Source organism: Sturnus vulgaris, chromosome 30 (genome assembly GCF_052056855.1).
Source record: "Sturnus vulgaris isolate bStuVul1 chromosome 30, bStuVul1.hap1, whole genome shotgun sequence".
NCBI lineage: Eukaryota > Metazoa > Chordata > Aves > Passeriformes > Sturnidae > Sturnus > Sturnus vulgaris.
The window spans coordinates 1,283,962-1,307,815 of NC_142272.1; the positions used below are offsets into that span (position 1 = coordinate 1,283,962).

The 23,854-nt window shown below is 60.1% G+C and overlaps 4 protein-coding genes and 2 non-coding genes across 8 annotated transcripts; all 6 read right to left on the reverse strand.

Moving 5' to 3' along the window:
- Positions 1-1,063: 1,063 nt before the first annotated feature.
- On the reverse strand, positions 1,064-4,442 carry ATP5F1B (ATP synthase F1 subunit beta). Its single transcript, XM_014892545.2, has 10 exons — positions 4,266-4,442; positions 3,535-3,717; positions 3,064-3,238; positions 2,802-2,923; positions 2,386-2,570; positions 2,116-2,274; positions 1,909-2,031; positions 1,611-1,823; positions 1,324-1,525; positions 1,064-1,247 (listed from the first exon to the last, which is right to left on the reverse strand). The coding sequence occupies exons 1-10, from the start codon at positions 4,405-4,407 to the stop codon at positions 1,150-1,152; spliced, it is 1,602 nt and encodes a 533-aa protein (XP_014748031.2). The 5' UTR covers positions 4,408-4,442; the 3' UTR covers positions 1,064-1,149.
- On the reverse strand, positions 2,647-2,721 carry LOC148220834 (small nucleolar RNA SNORD59). Its single transcript, XR_015808834.1, has one exon. It is a non-coding gene; the product is annotated as a small nucleolar RNA SNORD59 (small nucleolar RNA).
- Positions 3,421-3,494, reverse strand: LOC148220835 (small nucleolar RNA SNORD59). Its single transcript, XR_015808836.1, has one exon. It is a non-coding gene; the product is annotated as a small nucleolar RNA SNORD59 (small nucleolar RNA).
- A 783-nt stretch (positions 4,443-5,225) lies between the features above and the next one.
- On the reverse strand, positions 5,226-12,892 carry PTGES3 (prostaglandin E synthase 3). 2 transcript variants are annotated; one of them, XM_088180833.1, is made up of 8 exons: positions 12,619-12,892; positions 8,151-8,264; positions 7,988-8,057; positions 7,462-7,560; positions 7,167-7,256; positions 6,900-6,962; positions 6,524-6,548; positions 5,226-6,085 (listed from the first exon to the last, which is right to left on the reverse strand). In XM_088180833.1, the coding sequence occupies exons 1-8, from the start codon at positions 12,729-12,731 to the stop codon at positions 6,066-6,068; spliced, it is 594 nt and encodes a 197-aa protein (XP_088036959.1). In that variant the 5' UTR covers positions 12,732-12,892; the 3' UTR covers positions 5,226-6,065. The 2 variants fall into 2 exon arrangements, with proteins under 2 accessions (XP_088036959.1, XP_088036958.1); XM_088180832.1 differs by lacking the exon at positions 12,619-12,892 and adding an exon at positions 8,891-8,919.
- Positions 12,893-14,383: 1,491 nt separating this feature from the next.
- LOC106863171 (nascent polypeptide associated complex subunit alpha) lies at positions 14,384-23,718 on the reverse strand. Its single transcript, XM_088180829.1, has 8 exons — positions 23,641-23,718; positions 23,200-23,271; positions 15,758-15,843; positions 15,586-15,663; positions 15,201-15,347; positions 14,936-15,064; positions 14,601-14,723; positions 14,384-14,512 (listed from the first exon to the last, which is right to left on the reverse strand). The coding sequence occupies exons 2-8, from the start codon at positions 23,267-23,269 to the stop codon at positions 14,498-14,500; spliced, it is 648 nt and encodes a 215-aa protein (XP_088036955.1). The 5' UTR covers positions 23,270-23,271; positions 23,641-23,718; the 3' UTR covers positions 14,384-14,497.
- Positions 15,850-23,183, reverse strand: LOC148220836 (uncharacterized). Of its 2 annotated transcripts, XM_088180756.1 has the most exons (2): positions 17,489-23,183; positions 15,850-17,428 (listed from the first exon to the last, which is right to left on the reverse strand). In XM_088180756.1, the coding sequence occupies exons 1-2, from the start codon at positions 20,141-20,143 to the stop codon at positions 16,838-16,840; spliced, it is 3,246 nt and encodes a 1,081-aa protein (XP_088036882.1). In that variant the 5' UTR covers positions 20,144-23,183; the 3' UTR covers positions 15,850-16,837. The 2 variants fall into 2 exon arrangements, with proteins under 2 accessions (XP_088036882.1, XP_088036881.1); XM_088180755.1 differs by having other exon boundaries at positions 15,850-23,182.
- Positions 23,719-23,854: the final 136 nt, after the last annotated feature.

The following is a 23,854-nucleotide window of genomic DNA, read 5'->3' on the forward strand; positions in this document are numbered from 1 at the left end:
TGGTGGAGGCACCCGGGGTTTGGGAAGGTCCCGGTACACAGCCGGGGGTCCCGGTGCAGATGGCCCGGTCTCAGGGGGTCCCGGTACAGATCCGGGGATCCCTGTACAGCCATCCCAGCCCCGTAGGGGGTCCCGGTGGGTCCCGGTATCCCCGTCCGCGGGTCCCGTCCTGCGCGGTGCGTACCTTGGTGGGGGGCGGCGGGGGCGGCCCTCACCAGCCCCGGTGCCCGCCCGGCCCGGTGCGCTGCGGTGCCGGTGCCGGTGGCGGAGCCGGGCGGGGCGCAGGTGCTCCCGGCCCCGCGTGATGTCAGCGACCGCCGCCGCCCCCTCCGCCACCGGGGCCGCGCCGCCATTTAAAGGGACCGCCGCCCTCCGTGGGGTGGGAGGGGGGATCGCGGGGGACATCCCCCCTTAAACCGGGGCCGCGCTGCGGGACCCCCGGCTGTCCCCACCGCGGGGACACCCCGGGGACTCCGCTCCTCCGTGGCGAGCAGACCCCGTCGCCGGGGCTCACCGGCGGAGCAGTGGGAGGGGGGGGTGGGAGTTGTGGGTGGTCCTGGTACCCTCGCGGGGTGTCCCCCAGTCCCGCACTGGGCGAGCTCGGGCCAGAGCGGCCCCCCGGGACCCCGCGGACAAAGTGGCAGCTGCCGGGGCCGGGCCGGGCCGGCTCTTTGTGCTGCAAAATGGTGGAGCTGGAGCTGGAACTGCGCGGGGGGGGGAACGACGGGGACTGGGACAGACAGACGGACACAGGGCTGGGCAGCGACACAGTACCAGCATCTGTCACCCCCCGGGCTGTCCCTGCAGTGCAGGGACGATGCTCCTGTTCCGGGGAGAGATGAGGGTCTCCCCCACTCCTGGAGACCCCATAGGACAAAGGGCGACTCTTCCCCTCCTGGGGAGCCCCCAGGGCTGGAGGGTCCCTGCACTGCTGGAACAGCTGAGACAGAACCCAGGACAACTCCATGGAGGGGATCCTGGGGTAGCCCCAGGGCTGGGGGCTCACAGGCCTTGGATCCCTCCAGCCCCCTGAGAGCAGGAGCCACAGCACACAAAGTCTGCGAACGTTTTCACCGGTGTTTTATTGGAAATGTTAAATACTGGGGGTCCGGCCCCAGCGGAGCCGGGGGTGGGGGTGTTCAAGGGGGCTCAGGCGTGCTCCTCTGCCAGCTTCTCTGCTTTGGCCACTGCCTCCTCGATGGGCCCCACCATGTAGAAAGCCTGCTCAGGCAGGTGGTCATATTCACCTGGGGGGACACACCGTGTCAGGGGGGAGTGGGAGGCCCAGTTGGGCTCTCCCAGGCCCCCCGAAGGCCACCTCACCTGCCAGGATCTGCTTGAAGCCCTTGATGGTCTCCTTCAGTGGCACCAACTTGCCCATGTGGCCAGTGAAGACCTCGGCCACCTGGAAGGGCTGGGACAGGAAGCGCTGGATCTTGCGGGCACGGGCCACGGTCAGTTTGTCCTCCTCGGACAACTCATCCATACCCAGGATAGCAATGATGTCCTGCAGTGACTTGTAGTCCTGGGCAGGGGCACACAGGGGGTGAGTGGCCAGTGCTGGTCCCCCACCCCAGCACCCCATGGAGGGGCTGCCCCAGCCCCCTCACCTGCAGGATCTTCTGCACACCCCGAGCCACGTCGTAGTGCTCAGGCCCTACAATGTTGGGGTCCATGATACGGGAGGTGGAATCCAGGGGGTCCACGGCTGGGTAGATGCCCAGCTCAGCAATGGCACGGGACAACACCGTGGTGGCATCCAAGTGGGCAAAGGTGGTGGCGGGCGCAGGGTCAGTCAAGTCATCAGCCGGCACATAAATAGCCTGGGGACACAGAGGGGAGGGGACAGTCGTTCCCAGGCAGGTGACACAGGCCCCCGGGACACCCTGGAGTTGGTCCTGCCCTCACCTGCACCGAGGTGATGGAGCCCTTGCGTGTGGTGGTGATGCGCTCCTGCATGGTGCCCATGTCAGTGGCCAGCGTGGGCTGGTAGCCCACAGCCGAGGGGATTCTGCCCAGCAGGGCGGACACCTGTGGGAGGACAGAGCATGAGAGACAGAGTACAAGGGGCTGTGCAGGTAGGGAGCAGTTGCAGCCCCGGTGCCCAGCACAGACCTCGGAGCCGGCCTGGGTGAAGCGGAAGATGTTGTCGATGAAGAGCAGCACGTCCTGACCCTCCTGGTCCCTGAAGTACTCGGCCACCGTCAGCCCCGTCAGGGCCACCCTGGCACGGGCACCCGGGGGCTCGTTCATCTGCCCGTAGACCAGGGCGACCTGTGGATGGGACGCTGGGGTCAGCATGGTGTCACTGCCACGCCTGGCACTGCATCAAAGGACCCAGAACCTCCCCAGGGGACCCAGCACCCCCTCAGGCTCTCTGCACACCTTGGAAGTGGCATCTTTCAGGTTGATGACCCCAGACTCGATCATCTCGTGGTACAAGTCGTTGCCCTCACGGGTCCTCTCGCCCACGCCGGCGAACACCGAGTAACCACCGTGGGCCTTGGCCACGTTGTTGATCAGCTCCATGATCAGCACAGTCTTGCCGACACCAGCACCTCCAAACAAACCTGGGGTGGGGGAAATAAGGGTCCTGCTCAACCCCAAGCCAGCCTGGCTGCACCCAGGGTCTCCCTTCAGCTCTTTCCTCCTCAGATACAAAAAGCGTTGCTTCAGCAAGCTCAGGAGAACGAAAGTCATGGAGTGAATCATCAGTGAAGGAAAAGTTCCCCAAGGAACTGTTGGAAATCCCAATCAGGTGCCCACTCCCCAGACCCACCCCTGCTCTGGAGGTCACGTACCGATCTTGCCACCCTTGGCATAGGGAGCCAGCAGATCCACGACCTTGATCCCTGTCACCAGGATCTCCTGCTCGACACTCATCTCCACGAACTCTGGGGCCTCGGCGTGGATAGCAGCAAACCTGGAGCAGGAGGAAGAGAAGGGGGTGGGCAGCTGCTCTGAACCCCCAGGCCAGGCTGGCAGGGGACAGTCCCTGCTGTGACCCAGGAGAGCCAGAGCCCTGCTCACACCTGGTGTGCCCTCCAGCCCCTCATCACTCACTGTTTGGTCGTGATGGGGCCCCTCTCATCGATGGGTTCCCCAATGACATTCATGATCCTGCCCAGGGTCTCAGGGCCCACGGGGATGCGGATGGGAGCACCAGAGTCCAGCACCTTCTGTCCCCTCACCAGTCCTTCTGTACCATCCATGGCAATGGTGCGCACGGTGTTCTCCCCTGCCGAGGCCCAAGGACAGCACAGTCATCACAGCTGACCCTGGGGACAGCTGTTGGTGGCTTCCCCAGGCCCTGCCAAGAGGACATTCTGCTGGGAGAAGGACCAAGAGGAGCAACAGGAATAAAATAGCCCCGAGGAAAATTGAGCCGTGCAGCCACAGCCCTCGGGCAGCCATTTTCCACCTCCTCAGATTGAAATCCGTGGCTTCAGCAAGCTCAGGAGAACGAAAGTCATTGGAAACATCATCACAGGAGGACCCCTCCCCGTCCCCTCCTTTCCCATGCCAGCTGCTCACCCAGGTGCTGAGCCACTTCCAGCACCAGCCGCGTCTCCCTGCCCTGCACCTCAAGGGCGTTCAGGATGGGGGGCAGCCCCTCGTCGAACTGCACATCCACCACGGCCCCGATGACGGCCACGATGCGGCCGGTGGTGGAGCCGGCCTTGGCGGCAGGGGCTGCATGAGCGGCATAGTCCCGTCCTGCGGGGAGAGGGACGAGTCAAGGTCGGCCAGGGCAGGGCAGCTCCGGGCTCCGTGGGCCTTGGGGGTGCGGAAATGAGGCTCCCCTGCAGGCCTTGGAGTGTGCCCGAGATCTCTGCACCTCCTTCGGTGCACCCAGGACCAGCTGAACTCCCTTCCTCAGCGAACCCTGGATCCCCATAGCTCGGTGCACCCCTGTCTTGATACACCCAGGACCTCCTGGCCCCTCCTCAGTGCACCCAGGACCTCTGGGTACACCCGCAGACCCTGCACGTCCCTCAGCGCACGCAAGACCCCCTAAATCCCCTTCCCTCAGCGTACCCAGGACCCCCCGAACTCCCTCCCCCGGTACAGCCGCAGTCCCTGCAGACCCTGAGTGCTCCCCCACGCCCATCCCCAGGGCCGCTGCTCCTCTGCCGCAGCCCATCCCCTCACCCTGCCCGCTTGACACACCTCACCCCATCCCGGTAACGGGAACCTGACCACCGGCACCCCGCGTACCCCACCCGCGCAGGCCCCAAGGTGACCCCGGCCCGCCCCGCACTCACGCGCCCCGACGGCGACGGCCGGGGCGGCCCCGCGGCCGAGGAGCAGCGGGAGGAGGTCCCGGCCCGGGGTGGCCCCGCGGGGCAGCAGCGGCCGGGCCGCGGCGGCGGCGGCGGCAGCGGAACGACCCGCGAGCCCCAACATGGCGGCGCCGACTGAGCCCCGCGTCTCGCCCGCCCCTCACGGCCCCCGCGGGGCGGGGCCACCGAGCTGCGCGTCACCGCCGCACCGCGCGCCCATTGGCTGTTCCGCCGAGAGGCGCCGGGCGAATTCGCGCTCCTATTGGTCACACCGATGCGGCGCCCGCTCTGCGCCTCCTCTCAATTGGGTTTTGCATCTATCCGTCAAAACGCGCTGCGATCTGATAGGGCAGCGTGGTGGGAAGGGGCGTGTCCCGGGCGAAGGTCACCGGAAGTGGCGGCGCACGTGTCCCGCGCTTGTCCTTGGGCGGGCGCCGTGACCGCGGCCGAGGCCGCGCCGGCCGCACCGGGCCCGCCTCCACCTTGTTTGCGTTTTTGCCCCACGCCGCGTCACAGCACCGCCCCGCGGGGCCGCCCCTCACCGGGCCGGTGTCCGCCTCACGCCCCGGGTATCACTATAATGCCCCCGCGGCACCACGCTGCTGTCTCACAGAGGCCAAACCCTCACCTCCACCGCTCCCCCAGGGGTCCGGGGACCACTGCACCATTTCTGCCCTACTCCCACCTTCCTGACTCCCCACCTGAGGGGAACCTGCCCCGCTAACCACGCTTGTTTCCAATAGGAAGGAAGGGATCCCAACCAGGGCCACACAAGGGGAGGGGAATCCCACCACAAGTGGCCCCCCATGGAAGGGGACCCCCACCCATAGAACGGGATCCCACCCTAAGTGTCCCCCAAGAGAAGGGGATCCCACCCCACCAACTCCCCCTGCCCCCGCGGCGATGAGGAATGCACAGGGCCCAGGCCGAAGGAGAGCCAGGGAGTCTTCAACAGTTTATTAGAAAGAATGCAGACATTAAAAAAATCCCAGCTGCTCTGAACATAAATTGAGGTTTTTCAGCCCGGTTCGCAGGCGCCCGCGCGCCCCACGGTCTGTCACTTGCTGCCAAACCCACAGTGCAAATACGATTTGGTCTAAATGTACAGATTGACAAGCAACAATGTACAGCCACTCGCACCCCGGGCGAGGAGGTGGAAAGGTCTGGGGTCACACGGGACCAGGGGCAGGCTCCGGCCACCGGCACCGGTCGGGGCTCAGGGGCGAACACCAAAACAAGGAGAATTTTTAACGTTTCCTTTTCAATACAAACTTTTAGTGGAACAGACCTGAAGACACCACAGAGGGATGCGCCTCGCCTGCTGAATTTGGGGAGCCAATGACAAGTTTTTTGTTCCCGGTACAAACGGACAATTTCAGGCCGTGGAGAGGGGGGGAAAAATGCTCGTTTACCACTCAGTGTTAATTCAGGGTTCTCCCATTGTAATTACATCTGCTACGAGGCAAGGAGGCTCTGTAAACTTTATTGCAACTGTTCTGAATGGATTGCCTACACCTCAATTGGGTTGGTTTGGTTTTGTTTTTGTTTTTTTTTGGAAGTCTGGAAAACGGTTCATGCATAACGTTATTGCCTCTCGTGGCTTTAAGACCGCCCCGTGCCATGGGACACACCTACCATCAGTGAAGCCATTTAAAATGGACTGAAAATGGGTTAAAGGATGCAGGATCTCCCTTTAGGGCTATCAACTCAGGAATTCTTATCTCAATTATGAAATGTTGTGATGAACTTCTTTCCCCAAAACCCTGAAGACGACAGTTTGCCTTACTCCAGATCCGGCATTTCTAGAGGGAAAAGACAGAAGAGTATTAGTGGTTTTCAGGTTGGTTTGTGGGTTTTATTTTTTGCTTGGTTGGTTCTTAAAAGCTCCCAGGGCACTATTATGTCACAAGGGACAGGAGCAAGGCGACCTGGCCTCCAACCAAGGAGGTCACAGGGCACTTTGGGGCTTCTGCCCTCCCCCCGGCTCTTCCCAAGGGAAAGCCGTGCCAGAGCCACCCTGAGCATGTGCTGCTCCTAAAGCCAAAGCCTCCCTGGGACTGCAGCTGCCTGGGAAGGTCAAAGTGGTATTTGGGGCTTGTGTGGAGAGGCTTTCTCAGATTAGATTTGTCTCCCAGGGCTGGCTTTAGCTGGTGGCCAGGATGAACATCTGCTGGCCCTGCCCGAGGCTGGCTCGGAGCCTTCAGCAGGTGTGTGAGGGGAAAACAAGAACAACAACTTACTTTCATCATCACTGTCTGGTGAGTCCTGGAAAGGAGAACAAACAACCTTTAAGTGGAGCAGACAGCTCCTCTACCACCCCCCAGCCAACAAAGAGCTGCTCCCAAATCTGGATTTTGAGGAACTCCAGGGTTCCAGGAGACTCAGTGAGCTCAGTGTGGCCTCACTGCAGCCCCACAATGATCCCCAGTCACTGCAGAGAGACACAGACAACAAACCGGTGCTCCCAGCATCCTCAGAACTGCTGAGGGGGAGAGAAGTGATCTCCCCAGGTGACATCACAAGGTTTGGGGCTATTTAAGCCTTTTTCAGTGCTGAAGGGTAAATGCAGGACTTCTGAGCCAGCCCTGCAGATGTTTCCTACACCCACATACTCACATCATCTGCCCCATCTACTTCTGGCAAGTCTACGTCGTCATCTCCTCCCATGTTGTTCATCATCTGCTCAGAAACAGAACAGCCACACTTTGGTGTGAATCCAACCCCACTCTCCCCCCAAAACAGCTCTAAACCATCAGCCCCCTCCTGCTGGAACAGATCAGTTGCCCCCATGCAGGAATTACAAAGTGATGGTGCAAAAAAACCCTCGGATTCATTGCCCAAAACATTGAACTCCCAAAACTCCAGGAATTCGTTGTTCCCTACCTCAGAAAAGCGATCGAAGTTGGACATGTCTTCATCTGAATCATCTTCCCAGTCTTTCCAGTTGTTGAAGTCCACGCTGAGCCAGTTGAGCTGTACCAACACCAGGAGTTATTTAAGGACAAGGAATTATTTAAGGACAAGGGAGTAACTGGCTGTCAGTTAGAACAGGCAGGTTAACGAGAGGTGCTGTGGGATCAGGAGCAGGAAAGTGACCCAAAACTGCTCCAGAATTTGAACATGACCCAAATATTCGCTACATTAAAAGCCAGGGGAGGCAGCAGATGCCCAGACCCACCTTTGCCCTCTCTTTTGTTAACCTTGGCCATGCCTGACCAGACTCTCCTTTTCGTAAACAACACAAGATGGATCTGTCTGTTCTTTTATGCTTTGATTCCTGAAAAAGACCAAATATTAATTAGTACCATCAGGATGACCTTCACCAGGAACTGCTGACATCCCTCCTTTATCTTCAACTCTTCCCTTAATCCTTGTCCTGGAAAATACCACCCAGAGAAGCTTTCCTGGATGTGACTTTGAGCTTTTATGTTCTACGAAATAATTTTCCCAAAATGCAGGGAGCAGCCTAAAGAACAGATAATATTTTTTAAGATCACAGAAGCACAGGATGGTTTGGGTTGGAAAGGACATTAAAACCCAAGTTCCAAACCCCTGCTGTGGGCAGGGACACCTTCCACTAGGCCAGGTTGCTCCAACATGGCCTTGAACATTTGCAGGGATGGAGTATCTGCAGTTTCTCTGGACAATCTGTGCCAGCCTCTCACCAGCATCAAGAATTCGGGAAGAGTCAGGAGGATACTCACATTTGGATCGATATTATTAAAAAGGTCGATTTCATTTAAATGTTTAAAGTTATCGCTTCCTCCAAGACAACTGCAAGAGAAAAATGAATTGGTATTTAGCCCAAAAACATCTTGTAGAACCAATTTGCTTCTGCTCAGCCCTCCCTGTGCCTGAATTACTCACCTGAACGTGAGTTTGGACTTTTCAAAATTTACATTTACGTCTTTGCTGTCTTCAACACAGAACTCAATAAAGACGTAGTCCCTCCGGTCGTACCACTTTGCAGAGGCAGGCTGCCTGTGGGCACAGCAGGGACACAAGGGCATTGATTTTCAGCAAGAAATCCAGCAAAAAAACTTATTTCTGCTCCTAAAACCTGCATTTTGAGCTTAGTTATTCTTTAAAGCTGCTTGGAGCTGAAAAGAGAGCAGGAATAAAAAGAAGTGATGCATTCGGTGCATGACGCCTCCAGAAAGCTCCTGGGAGGAGTCACTGAAATCTGAGAGTGAAATAAATGTTTCAGCAGATCAAAATTTTGATAAACTTCAGGATGAGCTACTACAGACGGTGGGAGAAGCTTCACCACCTCCAACAGCTACACAGGAAGACTTCAGAGTGATTTTTGTCACGCAAAGTATTAAAACCTGAAGTAAAACTACCAAGAAAACCCTTTTTTGGGGTATTGATAGTATAAAAATGGATTTGCTATGATAAAATTCCAATTAAGCCAGCACAGGTCGGAGAATCACTGCTCCAACCTCTTTACAACCTCCCAAGAACTCACACCGGGACTCCCATGCACTTTGGAATCCTTCTGCCTTTGCACAACCACCTCAAAAAGCAACAGCGTGTCCAGGGGAGCCGGGAAAGCCACAAAGCTCTGGACCAACTCCTGTGTTTGCAGTTCCACCCCGAGAACTCACCTGCAACGCTCCATGCTCCGTGGAGCAGGGAAAACGACCTGGCTGGGCTCAGACCCCTCCTCCCCCCTTGCAGCCCTTCCCTGGCAGCTGAGGCCGAGCCCAGGGCACGCCTGCATTCCAGGAGAAGCAAACGGCCTCCCAGCAGAGCTGTTGCTAAGGCACAGAGGCCACGGGTGTTCCTCACACTCGTTTGTCTTCCCGACATCAGGGAATCATGGAATGGTTGGGTGGGACTTGAAAGTTCAGCCAGTGCCACCTCGTGCCATGGCAGGGGCACCTTGCACTAGCCCAGGTTGTTCCAAGCTCTGTCCAACCTGGCCTTGGACAGTGCCAGGGACGGGGAATCCTCTGGGAAATCCATTCCTGTGCCTCACCAGCCTCACAGCGAGGAATTTTTCCCAGCTGATGCCCCTGCATTGGGATGAGGTGGAAAGCTCCGAGCTGGACAAGGATCTAAACCAGGAAAGCTGATGTGACATGGCCTGTGACAGCAGCTGCCACCTCACCAAAGTGAGGCCCTTTGTGCTGCTCTCTAAGCCAGTATCTGACCAAAAAACACCTTTTCAGACCATTTATTAAGGTGATCTTTGCTAAACTTCCAGACCAAGATTTTGACTCACCTGGTCATCAATTCACTGTTGGCATTGAGCTGTGTGCACATTTAGCACAGGGACTCACCCAAAGGCTCCTACTGCTCCCATCCACATTTCCTAGGGATGAACCCAACCATGGCACAGCCCAGCTCCAGCTGAACTCCAAAACAGCCGCCTCTGAGCTCCCCCAGTGCCACACTGGTGCCAGCTCAGGGAAAGGCAGCAGAATGGCCACAATGCCTTGGGCAGCACCAACATCTCTTGTAGGTGCCATAACACCTGGGCAGAGACCAATGTCCAAGGATTTCATTTCTAAAAGCATAGGAACAAGTGGATTCTGAATTCAGCCTTGAGTTTCAGCTGTTCCAGGGGTAAAAGCCTGATGCATCCCCTCGTAGCAGCATTTCAGGCAGGTTAATTATCACCTTATTCAGGTGAAGTGCAGCAGCAGAGCAGCAATTTTCTTACTGTGGTATTTTTAAACCCATCTTGGACACAGATTTTCTCTTTTAACAGGGAATGAAAGACTCTCAAGAGGAAAGGAGGATGAGAAAGGCTCTGCTCCCTCTGTGCTGGGAGACAAAACCCCCCAGCGTGGGGCACTTGGAACGTGCTCCAGCCCCGTTATCCAACAGAAATCTCAGTGTCCCTGCCCGGATGACGCAGGGGCTGAATGGTGTTAACACTTCCCAGTTCTCAATGTCAATGGAGACATCTCCAGCCTTCCCAGGGAGCCGGCCCTGACCTCAGCATCTCTGCCAGGATCGGGGATTTGAGGCACCAACAAAACTCACAGCGCTTCCAGAAATCCCACTCAGCTCAAGGCAACGCACACGTGTCCGAGGTGGAGAGCAGTGAGCTCCTCGGTAAGTTTCGCTCGGCCATAATTCACATTTCTGAACCTAAACCTGCGCTGCTTTCCTGGGAATTCACCCCGAGCACGAGCACAGAATGCACTGGAGCTGCCTCTCCTCCTTTTATCTGCTTTTCCAATCTCAACCTCCCAAAGGGAGGAGGGAAACCTCCCTGGGAGCTTCAATCAGGACTCACCCGTTCCAACCAGTAATGCAGGACCCGCTGGAGAGCTGGGATGAGGCGGAAGCCGCAGCTCCTTTTTGTCTCCTGCCCACACGGAGATTCCCAGGAGACAAGCACACACAGCAGCAGCCTGTGGGGAGCCCTGCACGTGCTCCCAGTGCTCCCAGTGTTCCCACACACCCATGGAAAATCTCCCCTCCCAGGCACTGACCCACCACCTGTTACCGAGCTCCACCCTGCTCACCCAAATCCCACGGGAGCTCAGCCTCTTGCCGAGAGTGTTTTGGTTATCCAGCACCCCCGTGGGATTTGGAAAAGAGAAGGGAATTTAAACGTGCTCCATCCTGGGTGGTTCCCAGTGCTCTGCTCCGGGGAGGATTTCCTCTGTCCCATCCACCTGTGTTTTGGGGACTTCCTGAGCAGCCACACAGCCACCCCTGCAGCTCCTCTGGCTCTTCCAGTCTCCACATTCCGATGGCAATCGTTTTTCCAGCACTGTGGAACAGGTTCTAGAAGCTTCCCAGCAGCGCTGATGGGCAATGTGAAGGCTCAGCTACACCACAGAGCCCTCAAGGCTCTGCCTGATCCACGGGGGCTCTGTTGGAGATCCCTGGACATATCCTGGTCTCTGGCACAGCAGAAGCTTCTGACACGCTGAACTCACCAGTGGAATCTCAAATCTCCCCATCTGGGGCACTGAGGAAATTTCCAAACCTGTTCTTGTGTTCTCTGTCTGTATCCTGTGCCTACAGAACCCCATCTTTGTCTCCTGGAAGTACCCTGACAATTCTTACTCCTGACACTGCAGGAGTCAGACCCTCAACAAGATTTTCCCCTCCCAGACACCAATAAAACCTGTTTTACAAAATGAATTTTCCTTTCATTTATACACCCTGGAGAGGTGCTTTTTTTTTTTCATTTAAAAAAGCCTCATTTTAGATTTTAGATGATTCTCTGCAGACACAGCAGCGCTGCAGTTTCAGGATGATGAAATCTACAGAAATTACACGAAAAAACTCCAACTTGATCACAGTTCTCTCACTTTCACTTACGTTAAGATGAAGCACCTCCACTGTTCAGCGTTTCAGAAAAAAAGTAAAAGCCTAGCTGAGGACCAAAACCCACTGGTCTCCAATGGTTAACACAGTGCTCAGACCAAATTCCTGACAAAACAAAACCTCAGGAAGTGCAATGCCTCCAGTCCTTCCAGCCAGACACGTGGAGGTCACAGAATCATGGAATGGTTTGGGCTGGAAGGGACCTTGAAGCTCATTCAGCCTCCCCCCCTGCCATGTGCAGGGACACCTCCAACTATCCCAGGTTGCTCCAAGCCCTGCCCAACCTGGCCTTGGACACCTCCAGGGATGGGGCATCCTCTGAAAAATCCATTCCACTGCCTCACCACCCTCAGAGGGAGGACTTTTTTCCCCAGTATCCCACCTAACTCTGCTCTCTGGAAGTTGGAAGCCATTTCCCCTTGTCCAGGGAATGCTGCCTGTAGCTCTCAGGGCAGTGCAGCTCTTCTTTCCCAGCCATTTTTCCCTCCTGAGCATCACCTTGCACACAGAAAACTCCAGCTCTTCTTTCCTGAGCACTGCGAGGGAACACTCACATCGACCAGAGCTCTGCCACGAGCTGGTTTTGGGTCGCTGAAGCGAGCCCGGGAGAATTCCAAGGAAGGAGGTAAATTAGGGCTCCCTGGCACGGCAGCCCAGACACCCGGGAGCGCGGGATTCCGCTCGGGATGCACGTGGACACACTCGGAGAGCAGATCCAGCGGCTCACCTGCACCGGGCAGAGCAGCACCACGGCTGCCCAGGGGGTTTCCATGCGCTTCCACCCCCTCCTGAAGGGTCTTTTCGCTATTCCTCGCTTTTTCATGCAATTCTGGAATGCCTGGGTTGGAAGGGACCTTAAAGCCCATCCGGTTCCTCACCACCTTCCACCACGCCAGGATGTTCCGAGCCCTGTCCAGCCTGGCCTTGGACACTTTCAGGGACAGCGCAAAACCCAGGGACGGATTTTACGTGGAAAATTGGAAGTTTACAAACAGGTTCGCTCGCCTGCACGCTCTGGATGGTTCCACGCGCTACTTACCGGGAGTTTTCCGCGGTTTCGGCCGCCACCGTTCGGCGGGTGCCGGTGGCCACGGACCCACCGAGAAACGCGCAACACGCCCCGAGCACCCCCCGCCACCCGCGCCGCCCCATTCATTCCGCGCAGCGCGGAGCGGGGACGGGAGATCCCGCCCGCATCGCGCTACGCCGCGGCCGAGCCAGTAACCGGGACCGGGGCGCTCCGCCCTCACCCGGTTACCGGGGCCGGGCGCACCCGATAAGCGGGGTAAGACCCACCGGCGCGGCGGCAGGGCCGCCCAAGGTCAGCACGCGGCGGGAGCCCCCGCTCGGCGGCGCCGGGGCGGCTCCCGCGGTAGCGCCCGCGGCCCGGCTGGGCCTGGCGGGGCCTGCCCGTGCCGCTCCCACCCCCGGGCCTCACATGGCGGATGGCGACGGCTGTGGCGGGCGCCTCTGCGCGGTGCGGGTCGGGCTCCGGGCGGTGTCTCGAGCTGTACGGGCGGCGCGGTCGCGGTCGGGCGGTGCCGGGAGGGCTCCGGGGGCTCCGGCGGCGGCTCCGGTGGCTCCGGGCGGGCTCGGGGCTCGGCGCGGCCTCGCTCCCACAATGCCCCGCGCGCGCTCGGCCCGTGGTGACGCAGCAAAATCCCCGCGCCCCGCGCGCGCCGCCTCCTCCCGCCGCCGCCACCGCGCGTGCGCGGCCCCCCCCGGCGCGCGCCCCCGCCCCGCGCGCGCCCCCGCCCGCCGCCCTTCCAGTAGCTTCTCGCCGCGCATGCGCAGTGCGAGCAGTGACTGGGGAGGATGCGGAGCGGGAAGGGGACCCCCGGGACCCCCCAACTGTCCTTGTCCTGGTGTCCCCTGGGAGCAGAGCCCGACCCCACCCGGCTCTGCTCTCCCCTCAGGGATTTGTGGGGTGAAAAAATCCCTCCTAAAATTCCTTTTCTCCAGGCTGAGCCCCTTTCCCAGCTCCCTCAGGACTTCTCCAGACCCTTCTGCTGCTGCTCCAGCCCTTCCCCAGCTCTGGCCACGCTCCAGCCCCTCAATGTCTCTGTGGCCCTGAGGGCCCAGAGCTGGAGCCAGCACTGGGGGACAATCCTTGCCCTGGAGCTGTGCCCACCCTGTGCCCGGGACAGCCCAGGTGCTATCCTGTGCACAACCTGGGCTCGTGTCCAGCTGCTGGCACCAGCACTCCCAGGGCCTTTCCCAGCCTTCCAGCCCTTCTTACCCCAGCCTGGAGCATTCCATGGGGTTGGTGTTACCTTGTTGACCCATTGGCCTCAGCCCATGGATCCATCCTGTCGAGATGGCTCTGCAGAGTTTCCTGCCTTCCAGCAGATCATTATCCCCAAGGCACTCTCAATCCCCTCACCCATGTCATGGATAAAGACATTACACAGGGCTGTCACTGACATGGCCATAACCCTGTGGACCCAGCCACCAGCCAGGTTTGAACCCCAAGGAGTGCACCTGTCCCAAAGGCTTTACTGGAATCCACAGCCACACATCCACAGCCTTTCCCTCATCCATGATTCCCCGTTCCTGCCTGCTGCAGGGGAGTGAGGAGCCCCCCTGAAGGGAACCCTGAGGGGATGAAGGGGTGACCCTGCAGCTGACTGAGGCTGACCTGGGCTCATGTCCAGCCAGGCTCTGGGACAGGAAGGAAAGGAGGGAACGGGCAGGTGCTGTTCCAGGACGGGGTATCGGCGCCGGGATCTTCCCGAGAGGAAGGCTCCACCCTGGGGCCTCAACTCCCAGGGAAGGGCGGACAGCAAAGCACCACAGAGCAGCGGTTTCACCAACAATAAGCCACAACTTTTATTAACCGATAGAAATAGTACAAATTTTAAATGTAGTTGTATTTTATTCTTCTCCGAAACACCAAAAAAGGCTCCTCCCTCCGGCGGCTACATCGTCAGCTCCTGTGGAGAGAACAGGAATCAGGAGCCAGCCCAGAGCTAGCAGCAACCCCCAGGGACCCTCCCAAACCTGCTGCCCCTCAACGCTCACCATTATCGCGTTTACAATGTCGTTACTGTTGTTCTTGAGGGCTCGCACGGCCTTTGCCCGCGACACGTTCGCCTGCGACATCACCAGCTCGATGTCTTTCACCTCCACGCCAGTTTCATCAACCTGAAGGAGAAACAGAGCCCAGGATTGGTGCCAGTTCCAGGCCTGGGATTATCTGGATTGGAAGCCAGGAGACCAGGCCTGCACTGCAAACACCCCCAGGGTAGAACCCTGCGCTCTCCCTTTGTCGTCACGGCAGAAACACGGATGAAGGAGAGGAATCCATGGATTATACCCAAACCACAGTCCCACAGAGAGGTTGAGGAAGGCATTACCTCCTCTTCCTCGCTCTCCTCCTGCACGGTGGGGGTCTGTGTGTTTTCCTGGATGTTGGAAACAGGTTCTCCTTGCACTTTGAACTTTTCGGCGGCCGCCAGTTGAGCCTGCTGGGACAGGTCTTCGATCTGCAGGAGGGAAGGAAAGGAGCAATGAGGTCAGTCCTGGGCAGTGTCACCACATTGCCTGGCAGAAGCCACACGGTGCACAGGTGACAGGAAGGAACCCTGGAATGGCGTCCTGCTGGCTCCAGGGTGGGCTCACCTTGGCCTCGCCGAAGACGATGTAGGTGTCTGACGCCGGGCTCTTGTACACGTCTGGCTTTGTGATGACAAAGAGGATGTTCTTGGATTTCCGGATGGTGACTCTGGTGACTCCTGTCACCTGGCGAAGGCCCAGCTTGGACATTGCCTGAAAAACATGAGGGAAAGGTCAACGAGGGAAGAAGCGCTCTGGAACCAGCCCAGATGTGCCCACTCCTCTCTCCAGAGTCCCAGATCATGGATACACATGGAAATGTGCATCTACTGCCATGGAGCAGCACTCCTGGGCTGCCAGCTGGAAGGAACACTCCAATCCCAGGACTGGTGACATCCCCAGCATGACTCTGAGCCCTGAGGCTGCTCAGCAGGGACAGGTGAAGCCTCACCTTCCGAGCTTTCTTCTCGCTCCGGCTCTGTTTCGCTTTGCTGACGGGTTCTTCATCTATTTCAGCTGCTGCTGCGAGCTGCAGGGAAGGAAAACCAGAGGGATCCGTGACAATCCTGGGGTGACACCACAGGGACTCTGATCCACCACAGATGTGGTGCCACCTACCCTACCTGTGCCTGCTGTGTCGTGGCCTGTGTGGAGTCCTGCTCTTCGAGCTCTGGTACGGATTCATCGCTGTCGGACTCTGTGCCAGACCCTGCAGAGACACACACCCCTCAATCTCAGGTAGGTCCAGGGGACACAGCCTTTGCTGCTGCCTCCCAGTGCAGCCCAGTCAGGTGGTGGATGGAGCATTCCCTGCACTCTGAATCCCACCAGCTCACTGCACCCCAAATGCCATCAGCAGCGTGGCGCGAGTGCGTCCTCAGCCTCTCCCCACGGTGGGAACAGGGTGAAAGAACCCCACAGGTGCCCAGAGGGTCTGGAATGAATCCTGAGGCAGCTCCAGTTTGTGGTACCAGCTCGAGGAGGAGGTGAGTGGCACTCCCAGGGTGCTGAGGGGGAAAAAGCCCAGCGTGACAGGGCCTCTCTCGACTCCCCTCAAACCCAGAGCTGACACACGGCACCGAGACCCCACTCACCGAGCCCTCAGGGCTGCTGCACATCCGTGGCTTCACCACAGGGATGATGTGGGATAACCCCAAACCCCCCTCAAGGAACGGCACCCCTGAGTGCCCAGAGGGCCACCAGCTGCAGTGCCAACACCACTTGTGACCCACGGCACTGACCACACCAGTTATCAAAGCAGACCCAGGTGTCCCCAACCTCGGAGGCTGGAGGTCACCTGCAAGTGACTGTGATGTTCCCATGCACCATTACCTGGATTCAGTCCTGCCTCCTGCTCTGGGAAGGGCCTCTGTGCCCACGGCACAGCCCTGGCAAAGGCCTCTGCAGGTGTCAGGGTGTGCCTGGGGCTCCCAACGCTTCAGGCAGAGCGTGGGGACAGCCCAGTTTGTCACCAGCACTGCCCACAGCCCTCCCTTCCGATGCCAGCCGGACACGGGGACACCACGTGGACACCACACACAGCAGGGACAGGTACGTGGCAGCTCCTCCGTGTGAAGCCAGCTCAGCTCAGCTCGCAGTGTCCATGCCACAAACCACACCGTGCTCCGTGCCCGAGGACAGGACACGCGTTAGTGACCGTGCCGAGCCCCGCCCCACCCTGCGCCCCGGCTCACCGGTGACATCTATCGCGACACGCCAGGGCCCCGGGCGGGGTTAGTATCCCGTGGGCAGCCAGTGACACTCCATGCACACGGCAAACCACGGCCACAAATACCCTTGTCATTCTTGAGGATGGGCTGCGGCGCCGGGGGGGCCGGGACCCCCGCGGGAGGAGAGAGCTCCAGCAGCACGGGCGGCTCGGGGGGGAGCAGAGGCGGCAGATCCTCATCGTCAGCGCCGAGCGGGGCCTTCGAGGGGGGGCGAGTGGCCGGCTTGGCCACCTTGTTATTGGTGGCCACCTTGTTATTGGTGGCCACCTTGTTATTGGTGGCCACTTTGTTGTTGATGGGGGGCTGCTGCTTTTTGGCAGGGGGAGTGCCTGGGACAGAGCTGGGACGGCCAGTGTCTGCTTTTGCAGGGGTTGGGGGTTTTGGAGGGGCACCAGAAACACCCGTGGTTGGAGCAGGAGCTGTGGCTGGAGCTGCAGGAGTTGGAGTGGCCTTGACAGGACTCTTTGGAGGTGCCTTGGCCTCAGGAGGGCTTTTTGAGGATCCTTTGGCCGCAGCAGGGGTGGCTGGAGCTGGGGTGGCTTTGACAGGGCTCTTTGGGGGTGCCTTGGCCTCAGCAGGGGTGGCTGGAGCTGCGGTGGCCTTGACAGGACTCTTTGGGGGTGCCTTGGCCTCAGCAGGTTTTTTTGAGGGTCCTTTAGCTGCAGCAGGGGCCACTGGAGCTGGGGTGGCTTTGTCAGGGCTCTTTGGGGTTGTTTTTGCCTCAGCAGGGGTTGGGGTGGCTTTGTCAGGGCTCTTTGGGGGTGTTTTGGCCTCAGCAGGGGTTGGGGTGGCTTTGTCAGGGCTCTTTGGGGGTGTTTTGGCCTCAGCAGGGGCTGGGGTAGCTTTGACAGGGCTCTTTGGGGGTGTTTTGGCCTCAGCAGGGGTTGGGGTGGCTTTGTCAGGGCTCTTTGGGGGTGTTTTGGCCTCAGCAGGGGCTGGGGTAGCTTTGACAGGGCTCTTTGGGGGTGTTTTGGCCTCAGCAGGGGTTGGGGTGGCTTTGTCAGGGCTCTTTGGGGGTGTTTTGGCCTCAGCAGGGGCTGGGGTAGCTTTGACAGGGCTCTTTGGGGGTGTTTTGGCCTCAGCAGGGGTTGGGGTGGCTTTGTCAGGGCTCTTTGGGGGTGTTTTGGCCTCAGCTACAGGGGCTGGGGTAGTTTTGGCAGGGCTCTTTGGGGGTGTTTTGGCTGCTGGAGGGGCAGCTGGAGCTGGGGGGGCTGTAACGGGGCTTTCTGGGGGTGCCTTGGCCTCAGCAGGGGCAGCTTTGACAGGGCTCTTTGGGGGTGCCTTGGCCTCAGCAGGGGCAGCTGGAGCTGAAGGTGCTGGAGCCACAGGAGCAGATGGGGCAGTGACGGGGCTGCCCTTGGGAGACTTTTTGCCTCCTCCAGGAGAAGCTGGAGCTGGGGTGGCTTTGACAGGGCTCTTTGGGGGTGCTTTGTCCTCAGTGGGGGTGGCTGGAGCTGGGGTGGCTTTGACAGGGCTCTTTGGGGGTGCTTTGTCCTCACTGGGGGTGGCTTTGACAGGGCTCTTCGGGAGTGCTTTGTCCTCGGTGGGGGTGGCTTTGACAGGGCTCTTCGGGGGTGCTTTGTCCTCAGTGGGGGTGGCTGGAGTCGCTTTGACAGGGCTCTTTGGGGGTGCTTTGTCCTCACTGGGGGTGGCTTTGACAGGGCTCTTTGGGGGTGCTTTGTCCTCAGTGGGGGTGGCTGGAGTGGCTTTGACAGGGCTCTTTGGGGGTGCTTTGTCCTCACTGGGGGTGGCTGGAGTGGCTTTGACAGGGCTCTTTGGGGGTGCTTTGTCCTCAGTGGGGGTGGCTGGAGTGGCTTTGACAGGGCTCTTTGGGGGTGTTTTGGCTGCTGGGGGAGTGGCTGGAGCTGGTGGAGTTGCAGGAGCTGGGGTGGCAGGGGACAGGGGAGCAGTTTTGGCTGCAGGTGGGGTAGCTGGAGCTGGGGTGGGAGGAGCTGGAGCAGCAGCTGAGGCAGCAGCAGAGCCCTTGGGAGCATCTTTGACTGGAGGAGGAGCAGCTGGAGAGGGTGGAGCTGGTGTGGCAGGGACAGAGGGGACAGTGACCGGGCTCCCAGGAGCTGCTTTGGCCGCGGGAGGGGTGGCTGGAGCTGCCATGGCTGGTGTGACAGGGGCAGCAGGAGCTGGTTTGGCCACAGGAGGGGTGGCTGGAGCTGCCATGGCTGGTGTGACAGGGGCAGCAGGAGCTGGTTTGGCCGCAGGAGGGGTGGCCAGAGGTGCCATAGGCGGTGTGACAGGGACAGAGGGGGCAGCTGAGGCAGTGACTGGGCTCCCAGGAGCTGCTTTGGCCACAGGAGGGGTGGCTGGAGCTGCCGTGGCTGGTGTGACAGGGGGGCAGCTGGCAGAGGGGACAGCAGGCACAGGAGCTGCTGTTGGGAACACGGGGCTCGCTGGAGGCCCTGGGACAGAGATGGCAGCTCCCAATGCAGGGGTGGACAGGGCAGGAGCCACTGGAGCTGCCCGAGGGGCTGGGCTCCCAGGAGGGGTCCTGGCTACCGAGGGAGAGACTGGAGGTCCCACAGCTGGGACCACTGGGGCAGGGCCCACGGGACAGGCCTTGGCAACAGAAGGAGCAACTGGGAGCAGTGGTGAGACTGGGGCACCAGGGGCTGGGCCCGGTGGGGCAGCAGCAGGATGCCCAGGGGACATCCCAGCTGGCAGCAGAGGGATAGGGGGTGACAAGGGAGCTTTGGGGGCAGCCAGGAACACAGGGGGAGAGATGGCACCGACCAGGGCTGGAGTTGGAGCTGGGGCTTGGGGAGAGGCTGGAACAGAAGCCAGAGGGGTGGAAGCAGGAATTCCAGGAGACACAGGGACTGTGGGAAGTGGAGGTGATCCCGGACTCTGGGGACACACTGCCACGGTGGGAGCAGGCAGCAAAGGGGGAGACACTGGTGGGGGAGATGCCAGAAGGGGACGGGATGGGGGAGGCAGGAGAGGGGCTGGGGCTGCTCCAGAGGCAGGGAGAGGGGCCAGAGGTGCAGCTCCCACAGAGGCAGCAGTGGGAGCAGTTTTCATGGGAGAGGTCAGAGCAGCTGGGAGAGAACTGGGGCTCACTGGGGGGGCAAGAGGGGCCACTGTCACCGCAGCAGAAGCAGCAGCCAGGCCAGGTGACGCTGGAACTGGGAATCCTGGAGACACTGGGCTAACCGGGGCAGGCCCTGGAGATCCTGGGGCTGCAAAACCCACCGGGGCCTGCGGAGCTGGAGGAGGGGCAGTGGGGACTGGGCCTAGCAGAGCTGGGGCCGGGGGCTGGGGGGGCATGGAGAACACAGGGATGGCTGCAGCAGGGACCACGGGGGGGGACACGGGGCCCGGGGGGCCCGGCAGAGCCGTGGCAGCGCTGGGAGGCTGCGCTGGGAGAGCCTGGGCGGATGGAGATGGAGTCAGAGGTGGGGAATGAGCAGCATGAAGAACAGCTAAAGGAGAGAAACAGAGTGAGCCATGAGAGGAGGGAGGGAGAGAAGCAGAGACAGGGAGGAGGCAGGCGGCCAGCCCTGGCCTTCCTCTGGCCTCTGTGCCTGGCTTCTGGCCCAGCAGGCACCACCAGGCCTGGCAGGGTCAGCATGGACCAGGATGTTCATCCCCTTCTAGAACACAGATTTTCCCTAGAGCCCTGGGGTGGCAGGAGGCACTCCCTGAGCCACCAGGAAGCCCCAGCGGGCCAGGGATGCAGGGATCCAGCTTGGCCCTACCAAAGGGGCTGTCACAACCTCAAGAGGTCTGGCAGAACCCTCAGGGCTGCTCTTGAGCCTGGGGTCAACCCCCGGGCTGCTGGGAGCATGGGGGAACAAAGACCCACCCAAGAAGAGGAAGGAAAAGTCAAATATAACCCACTGGCAAATATAACCCAGTGGAATTAACTCCTGGAGTGCCCTGGGAGCCCCCTCCCTCCAGCCATGGGTGACATGGGCAGGTGCCCTGAAGGCACAATGACATGGGGGTGGTGGGGCCAGGCCCCCCAGTGCCCCCCAACTTCCCTGGAAGCTGTTAAGGTTAATGGAACTGCAACCCCCAGAATGGCACACGCTGGTTAATGTGGCACACGAGGGGTTACAGGAGGGTCCCGAGTACCTGGAGCAGGGATGGGAGCAGGAACGGGGGCAGCTGGAGCTGAACAGGGAGAACAACAGTTTATTAAGGGGAGTCCTGCTGACCAGGAGCAGCCTCCAGCTCCCCAGCCAGGTCCAAGAGAGCCTGGCCATTCCCAACACCATTCCTAGTGCCAGCTTCCAGCTCCTGAGCCAGAGCTGAGAGCCTGGAGAGAGCTTTGACATTCCCAACGAAATTCCCAGTGCCAACCAGCAACCAAAGGGCAGCGTTTAGGAAAGAGGCCATGAGAGGGTTCAGCTTCCAGTGCCTGAGCCAGAGCTGAGAGCCTGGAGAGCCTGGCCATTCCCAACACCATTCCCAATGCCAGCTGCTGATCCAAGGGCACCATTCACGGAAGAGCCCACAGGAGCCAGGGAGGGCAGTGCTGGTCCAACCGGTGCTGCTGGCTGGGAGAGCAGAACCGGCCCAGCCACGGTGCCGCCCTTCGGCAGCGCGTCCCGGCACAGCCCAAAGCCAGCCCCATCCCACGATCCTGTCCCTGCCACGTGCTGTGTCCCTGTCCCACCCTGGCATCAGGGTCACAGTCGTGTCCTGGTCTCGCTGCCACCCAGGGGCAGTGACACGTGCATGGGGAGGCAGGGAATGATATCCCTGTGTCCCTGCCCTAGGAATGGGGTCCCGAAAAATGCTTCTAACGCCCCGTTTTACCCCAAACCACGGCACTGTGGGAAGGATGGGGAGGCCTGGAGCTGGACATCAGTGCCAGCGGGTACCAGGACGCTTCCTGCTCCTGGGAACGTCCTGGTGCCTCTGAAAGGAGCAACAAGTGCTGCCAAGGGCTGTGCTGGGCCTGGGCCCATCACAGAACAGGCTGTGCAGAGCCACCCTCTCTGAACAGTCCTTTATCCCTGCCTGCTCTCCCTGTTCCTTCGCCAGCTCCACTGGCACCGTTTGAGCACATTCCTGATAAACACAATCCTTCCTGCTTGTGACTTCTCCCCCACAGCCCCACCTTTCCTTGGTCACTTCTCCAACACGAACAAGCCAAAGGATTCCCCAGAACCACGGGATTTTTAATGGATGCTCGATCCACCTGGGTGGCAAAGCCTGCCCAGCGCCCCTCTGGATCAGCGTGCCCATATCCAAGATTTTTCCAGAGACCAGCTGACCTCCATGGAACGAGATGAAAATCTAAGGAGCTGCCCGAGAAATCCCACGACACCATCAGAGACTTGAGAGCAGCAGAATTTTGGGAGTTGTCAGTTGAGAGGGACAGAAAAGCCATTCCAGGGAAAGGGCCCCAAACAAGAATTCCAGCTACGCCGGGAGGGATAAGGAGCTCAGCAGCTCCCTGGGAATCATCGGCGCAGCTGTCACAGCAACAGCCATCACTCAGCTCCCTCCTTGTGTCCCCTGTCACCAACCCTCGTGGTCCCCCAATGGGACAGTGCCCAAATCCAATGAGAGACCCCCAAATCCAACAGGGCAGACCCCCAGAATTCAGTGAAAGACCCCCAGATCCAGTGGGGCAGACCCCAAATCTGACAGGACCCCCAAAATTCAATGAGAGGACCCCAAATCCAGTGGGACAGACACTGAAATCCAGTGGAGGAGACCTTCAAATAGAACGGGGCAGATCACCAAATCCACTGGAAAACCCCCAACTCTAAAGGGGGAGACCCCCAAATCCAACAGGAGAGCGCTGATCACTCTCATGCCCTGAGTGGTCACCTCAGATCTGCTGACAACACCCGCTCATGGAGCAGACCCAAAATCCAATGGGAGACTGCCGAATCCAGCAGGAAAAACCCCCAAATCCAACGGGACAGGCCCCCACATCCAACACCCCGTCCTGGCCAGAGCTGCTTCCCTGCCAGGGACCAGCCAAACCAGGCTCCGAGCCATTCTCATCCCCGTGATTTTGGGACACGAGGGGTCCCCATTCCCACGTCTCCAGGCACGTTCCCTGTGGGATAAGCCGCGTGTTTTGGGTGGGAAACCACAGAACCGGCCCTGTTTGTTTTGGCCACAGCACGAGGACACGGAGAGACCATGGAACAGACACCTCAAAACCCCCGCGGCGGAGCTGACAAAACAAGAGCCGAGGTCACACAACCCCCGCCACCACCGGGTCCGGGACCACCGGGAGACCCCCGCCTCACCCTCCCCGGGAAGCTGAAGCTCCCCTGTCCCTCCCGCAGATCCCGCCAGGCGAGAGATCCCGGGAATCACCCCCAAAACCGCCCAAAAGCACCCCCCGGCCTCACCTGTCTCCGCCTGCGGCTGCGGCAGCTCCTGCTCCGTGGCCGGGACGGTTTCTGTGGCTTCGCCGGGCATTTCTACGGGAATGGACAAACCGACAGGCCCGGGCTCGCCGGGGCTCCGGGACAGCCCGGGGGCGACCACCGGTAACTCGTCCTTCCCCACCCTACTCGGACACCGCGCGCCTCCCCCTACCGGGAAAATCTACCAAGACAACTCGGCCGCACGGCACAGGCAGAGTCCGATCCCGGTCCTGGGCCTAGGCCGCCTCCACCCCCCCACCGCCGGTGCGCAGGGCCGCCCCCTCTGCCCTGCCCGGCGCGCCCATGACCCCATCAACGGCCTCAGCCGGGTCCTCCCGGCCACCCGTTCGTCCCGCTAAAGGCGAGCGGCGCCCTAAGCGGCGGATGGCGGTGGATGGCTGCGGATGGCGGCGCGGGACTCACTGTGCGGGGAGCGGGGCCCAAGATGGCGGCGGAAAGAGACCGAGAGGGCAGCGCGACTTCCGGGAGCACGGGACTTCCGGGGCAGGGGGAGACCCGGGCAACACGATCCGGCCCGGCCCCCATGGCCGCGCTCCAGCGTTCCGGGCTCTGCTCGGGCCCCACCGTGGGTGCGGGGAGCCCCCCCGGGGTGGGGGTTGGGCTCCCCCAAGGTGGG